The 6,464-nt window shown below is 47.3% G+C and overlaps 1 protein-coding gene across 3 annotated transcripts in view; it reads left to right on the top strand.

The window, feature by feature from the left end:
• The first annotated feature begins 309 nt into the window (after positions 1 to 309).
• LOC142576528 (protein spinster-like) overlaps positions 310 to 6,464 on the top strand; it is a 97,263-nt gene continuing 91,108 nt past the window's right edge. Inside the window, exon 1 of one of the 3 annotated variants that reach the window (XM_075686684.1) lies at positions 310 to 744. In XM_075686684.1, the coding sequence (XP_075542799.1) occupies positions 471 to 744 (274 nt within the window). In that variant the 5' untranslated portion in view covers positions 310 to 470. The remainder of the gene's footprint in view (positions 745 to 6,464) is intronic. The other 2 variants (XM_075686687.1, XM_075686685.1) reach the window with 2 other exon arrangements.

Genomic DNA, 6,464 nt, shown 5'->3' with positions numbered 1-6,464 from the left:
TATCGCTCGTCCGTAGGCCAATGGAGGCAGTGCTGCCTAGCTGTGCAGAAATCCGTTAAATTTCCCACCACTCGCCCCGTCCCTCCCCCGCGGGGAACTGCATGCAGAGGTTCGGGCACAAATCTAAACGGAAACCACGGTGAGCAAAACTGTCCTTATATAATTGAGATCATTTAGTAAGCAGTATTTCAGTTTGATTTGTTGTTTAGCGCAAACACTGTTTTTAGGTTGAAAAAAAATTAGCTTTAGTGTTATGCACAGCAAGCTCTGGAAAGACATATGATGATGATGATAACATGCACGTGGATTCGTAGTAGCCATAGCCCGCCGAAGTCGGTGCCAGCCACTTCGCTGGGCGCTCGCTAGCTTTGACTCGCCGCCCGCTGGTGCTTGGGCGCAGTGTGTTCCTGCTGCGCCGGCGGTTTCGCTTGTTTCGCGGTGGCACTGACCAGACATGCGGGTGCACAGCAATGTCCAGCGGTGTGGGCGTTGACACACGTGCGCGACAACCTCCGTGGATGCTAGCGCTGCACCCGAGAAACCCTGCGGAATCGGCGATGGTTCCCCCCGGAGACCACATCGGCGGCTCGGCCGACGAGGTCGCCGCGACAGATTCTTCGGCGACCGTGGCTTCTCCCGTCGGCGTGATGCCCGAACGTTCGCGGCGGTTCGTCGAGTATGCGTCCGTCGGGATACTGTTCTTCATCAACCTCATAAACTACATGGACAGGTACACGGTAGCAGGTGAGACTCTTTAGCGGTGTCATTTTGCAAACCTCGTCTACCGTAGGACTGCGCTAAGGTGAAGTGACTGCCTGTTTTCTTCTTTTTTTTCCTTGAGCATCGAGTAGTGCTCATTATTACAATTTTTAACCAGATGGAAGTGCGAAAGCATTGTTGTTCGGGGCGTCTTTGGCGTTGCACAACAATACGGTCTGCGTCGCGTAGACTGGTATGATCAGCCAAAAATTGGATCAGCAGTGGTAGCGATTTCACGTGGATGGATGGATGGAAGGAAGGTAGGTAGGTAGGAGCGTCCCCTTTGAAACGGGGTGATGGCAGTTGCCACCATGCTCAGCTTTTTATTTTGCCTTTTATTTTTATTTACCTCACCGTCTCGAGCAGCGCGGCAGTGACAGGGACGCGAACTTGTCCAACAGGTCGTTTAGATAAACGACACTACATACACACTGCCTTTTGTTCCATCTGTCGTAATAGGTTGTGTTAGTCGAGCTACAAGCCATACCATCATGATTAGTTTTCGGCTGGTTGGCGAAAATAAAAATAAAAAGAAAGCTCATGTCGCTGGTCATGCGGTCGTGTCCACTTAGCGTACCAGCGCACTTTTTCGTCAACCGGCGGGCCACGGCTATCTGTTACAGCGAACTCGCACTTGGAGTGCCAACACTTTCCCCCGACCGGCGGGCCACGACCATAGCTGTCACATAAAGCAGGTCAGAGATGGGAAGCGTTGCTTGCGTGCAGAGCAGAAGTCAGTTGAATAGAATGCTAGATGCTTAGGACAGTGCCACCGCAGTGCTTCGTACTGCTTCGAACTTTATTATGGCCTAGCTTTCGCACCGCAACGTTTATATCGCCAGAGAACGTCTATCTATGTACAACACAGTCCGTTTTCTTTTGGCTTTTTTATATTTTGTTATTTATTTCTCAGATCTCGTAGTTTGCGTCGTCGTTGCTGCTCTGTTGTCAGTCAGCGATAACCCGTTGGGAAGGGCCCTGCTCAGTTGGCGTCATTAGCAGCAGGTTCACAACGCAAACCCCGCACAGTCCGCGTCAGGAGTAGATAATACATATATTGCACTTTATATCAGTAAACGTCATGCGCGTTAATTGGAAGGCCATGAGCCCACAATGCGCGCTGTTCGCGCCAAGTTCAAATTTCAAATGATTCCGTTGCGCAACCTTGCTGCTGAATTGTGCGCAGGTTTTAATTTAGATTGATTGATTACTGTGCATGTGTCGCACCTGATTGTGAGAAGCGCAGCGTGGTTTCGCGCGGAGTGTGTCCGATAACGAGTAAACGCTGTGCACGTGCATTGTGTGTGTTTGCGTGACGGCCTCGTGTTGTGATCTTATCGCGCGTTAGTTGCCCGCGCGCTGTATTAAAGTAAACATCTTTCTTTAGCTCTTCCGGCCGTTTTCGACAATGAAAATGTTTGTTCTTTCGGGCGTTCGCTTACATTGACAACCATCGTCGATGATAGTATCGGCAAATTTATTTCTATACACATCCTACTTCCTTGTGTGTTCTGCCATAGCCTCTTTCATTTTATGTGGTCCTTATTCAACGGTAGTGGAATCTACCATGTAAGCACCTCAATCTACGCTCCTTTGATGCGCCATTATCATATCATATCATTACTAATATGGATGAGATAGTTCAAGTGGCTGAGAAGTTCTATAGAGATTTATACAGTACCAGTGGCACCCACGACGATAATGGAAGAGAAAATAGTCTACAGGAATTCGATATCCCAAAGGTAACGCCGGAAGAAGTAAAGAAAGCCTTGGGAGATATGCAAAGGGGGAAGGCAGCTGGGGAGGAACAGGTAACAGCAGATTTGTTGAAGGATGGTGGACAGACTGTTCCAGAGAAACTGGCCACCCTGTATACGCAATGCCTCATGACCTCGAGCGTACCGGAATCTTGGAAGAACGCTAACATAATCCTAATCCATAAGAAAGGAGATGCCAAGGACTTGAAAAATTATAGGCCGATCAGCTTACTGTCCGTTGCCTACAAACTATTTACTAAGGTAGTCGCAAATAGAATCAGGAACACCTTAGACTTCTGTCAAGCAAAGGACCAGGTAGGATTCCGTAAAGGCTACTCAACAATAGATCATATTCACACGATCAATCAGGTGATAGAGAAATGTGCGGAATATAACCAACCCTTATGTACAGCTTTCATTGATTACGAGAAAGCGTTTGATTCTGTCGAAACCTCAGCACTCATGGAGGCATTACGGAATGAGGGTGTAGACGAGCCGTATGTAAAAATATTGAAAAATATCTATAGTGGCTCCAAAGCCACCGTAGTCCTCCATAAAGCAAGCAACAAAATCCCAATAAAGAAAGGCGTCAGGCAGGGAGATACGATATCTCCAATGCTATTCACAGCGTGTTTACAGGAGGTATTCAGAGACCTGGATTGGGAAAAATTGGGGATAAAAGTTAATCGAGAATACCTTAGTAACTTGCGATTCGCTGATGATATTGCCTTGCTTAGTAACTCAGGGGACCAATTGCAATGCATGCTCACTGACCTGGAGAGGCAAAGCAGAAGAGTGGGTCTAAAAATTAATCTGCAGAAAACTAAAGTAATGCTTAACAGTCTCGGAAGAGAACAGCAATTTACAATAGGCAGCGAGGCACTGGAAGTCGTAAGGGAATACATCTACTTAGGGCAGGTAGTGACGGCAGATCCGGATCATGAGACGGAAATAATCAGAAGAATAAGAATGGGCTGGGGTGCGTTTGGCAGGCATTCTCAGATCATGAACAGCAGGTTTCCACTATCCCTCAAGAGAAAAGTATATAACAGCTGTGTCTTACCAGTACTCACCTACGGGGCAGAAACCTGGAGGCTTACAAAAAGAGTTCTACTCAAATTGAGGACGACGCAACGAGCTATGGAAAGAAGAATGATAGGTGTAACGTTAAGGGATAAGAAAAGAGCAGATTGAGTGAGGGAACAAACGCGAGTTAATGACATCTTAGTTGAAATCAAGAAAAAGAAATGGGCATGGGCAGGACATGTAATGAGGAGGGAAGATAACCGATGGTCATTAAGGGTTACGGACTAGATTCCAAGGGAAGGGAAGCGTAGCAAGGTGCGGCAGGAAGTTAGGTGGGCGGGTGAGATTAAGAAGTTTGCAGGGACGGCATGGCCACAATTAGTACATGACCGGGGTTGTTGGAGAAGTATGGGAGAGGCCTTTGCCCTGCAGTGGGCGTAACCAGGCTGATGATGATATATATATATATATATATATATATATATATATATATATATATATATATATTCAATTAATAAGTACAAGTAATTTGCCATATGCTGTACTTGGTGTCTTGTTTGCTGGCTTCTTATGATATGATTAATAAAAATCGGGCCCCTCGGTTTAACCCCTTTCTTCGCGTTCATTACATAACGAAGGCCTCGAATCCGGCAGCATTGTGGCCTGTTTTATGTCCACTGCAGGATGAAGGCCTCTCCCTGCGGTCTCCAATTACCCCTGTCCTGCGCCAACCGATTCCAACTGGCGCGCGCGAATTTCCTCATTTCATCGCTTCACCTAGTCTTCTGCCGTCCTCGACTGGGTTTCCCTTCTCTAGGTTCCATGTCAATTAGAATATCGTCTATACCCATTTGATATCTGATCCAAACTGCTCTCTTTCTGTATCTTAACGTTATGCCTAGCAATCTTCGTATATATATATGTATATATATATGGCTTACATGATAGATTCTACTACCGTGGAAGGACCACATAAAATGACGGAGGCTATGGCAGAACACACAAGATAAATAAACGAGACAGAGGGGAAACTGGTGAGCTTGATTTTTTTTTTTTTTTTTGTTAGTCATCACCATATAAAGCCAACATACAATGAAGCCAAGTAGTAAAGCTCCGGGAAATTGCTGTGGTTGAAATTAAAAGGCAGACAGTAATGAGGTGGTGGAAAGGGGGGGGGGGAATAATAGTGGACGAAAATATAACTTGCCGCCGGTAGGAGCCGAAGCCACAACCTCCGCTTTACGCGTGCGAATTGCCCTGCCACTCTTGGTTATTATTGCGATGGCAATTATGTGGACACTCCAAGCGAATTTTTTGCGTGTTATGCGGGTTATATCGCCACAGCGTTCTGTTACAACAGTTTCTCACACCAGCTACGTCTTACATTCTTAACAAAATTATTCCTTAGGATTTTTAGAATGTCAGCCCACAAACAAATGCCACGAAACAAAACACCGACACTGCGAGCCTTTTCCTGAATATGAGGCAATCTCATTGGCGCGGCTGTGCACTGCCCCGGGGATCGGTCGAGCAAAGACGTTTGAAACGCACCCGACGCGGAAAAGCGGTGGTAAACTCGCTGTGGAAGACGTTGGCTCTACATAATAGATGTAAATGAAATTGTGCGATGGCAGGGTTCAAGCAGAGCACGACACTAGCACGACCGCTCGTTTTACTTGGTCAGCTTACGTTTACTTCATTTCGTACTGCCACTGCAGCTACGAGTCTTACACTTCGTGTAATATTCTAACACGGTGCTATCGCATTCGTTGCTTCGTTCTCATGGTGAAACTGCGATGTATGTATTTTTTCAACATTACAGCTTCAACCGGAGCTAATTTCGCCAGTGCTTTCCTTGGCTTCATTGTCTGTTGGCTTTGAGTGTACAATTTTTCTTCAGTATTATTTTCCTACTTCGGTCGGCCGTACACCATCGAGTGTACGTGTGCCTCAGTGGCCATGGCCTACTGCTGCGGAGAACAAGGTCGCGAGTTCGATCCTCGGCCATCGATGGTGGCAGCATTTCGAGGCGTTTGGACTCGAGAACGCTCGTGTACCATGCTTCCGTGCCAGCAAACGGAAAGGCCGACTACAAAAGAAATCGCGAGAGGCAAAGCACAGAGAAAGAAACGGGAAGGGTGCTAACCGCGCGTTAGAGGCCTCCCGCCAGGTGCTCGAAATTAACCCGTATTCTCTGGGCCGTAGCCCGACCCACCCTACCGCGCCGTGGGTCTCGTAGTCCGCAAATAACTCTTGGACGTTGAAAGCGCTCTGCACTTGAAGGCGTTTATGTGTTGCACTGAGGGTATTTAGGTACCGTCTGTCTTTTCCTTTTTTTCTGTTTTCTTTTTTTTTTCGCTGCATAATTGCGCATAGAGAACAGAGCCGGCCACCTGCACCCATGTAGGGGTGTAGTATACAGACGGGGTGACACGTGTAGGCCGATTCATTATGTGAGGGCTGTCGTACGTGTGTCAGCTATTCGCCAAGGCAGCAGCAACACTATAGCCACGGTTGTTAAAGACCAGGAGGATTCGTCTGGAAAGGTTCGTTTTAAACCCGCGTAATTTCATTTTAACTTCGGCCAGCGTTGCAAGTAAACGCCGTTTGCGCTGGAATAAGTCGTACGGTGCGCGTTTATTTCCTCTCTCTCTCTCTCTCTTTCTCTCTCTGTGCCTGGCTGCGTCGGTTTTAATTGCGCGTTCCTTTTGCGGAGAAGCTGCAGTCGCATTTGACAGCTGCAGATGTTCCCTCACAAAAGGCCGCTCCACGAAGGGAAAGAAGAAAAGCGGAAACGAGGTTGGCATTGTTCTCGCGCGTGTCGATATCGTACCGCATATACTGTGACAGTGAGTGACGTGGCCTGTGGCTGCGCAACTTCCCGCTTTTCAGATGGGATAGCCGCTTTGATTTCACGCGCTT

The sequence above is a fragment of the Dermacentor variabilis genome, chromosome 3, assembly GCF_050947875.1.
Source record: "Dermacentor variabilis isolate Ectoservices chromosome 3, ASM5094787v1, whole genome shotgun sequence".
NCBI lineage: Eukaryota > Metazoa > Arthropoda > Arachnida > Ixodida > Ixodidae > Dermacentor > Dermacentor variabilis.
Note: the sequence above shows the minus strand (reverse complement) of the source record. Positions and strands in the feature narration are given on the sequence as shown.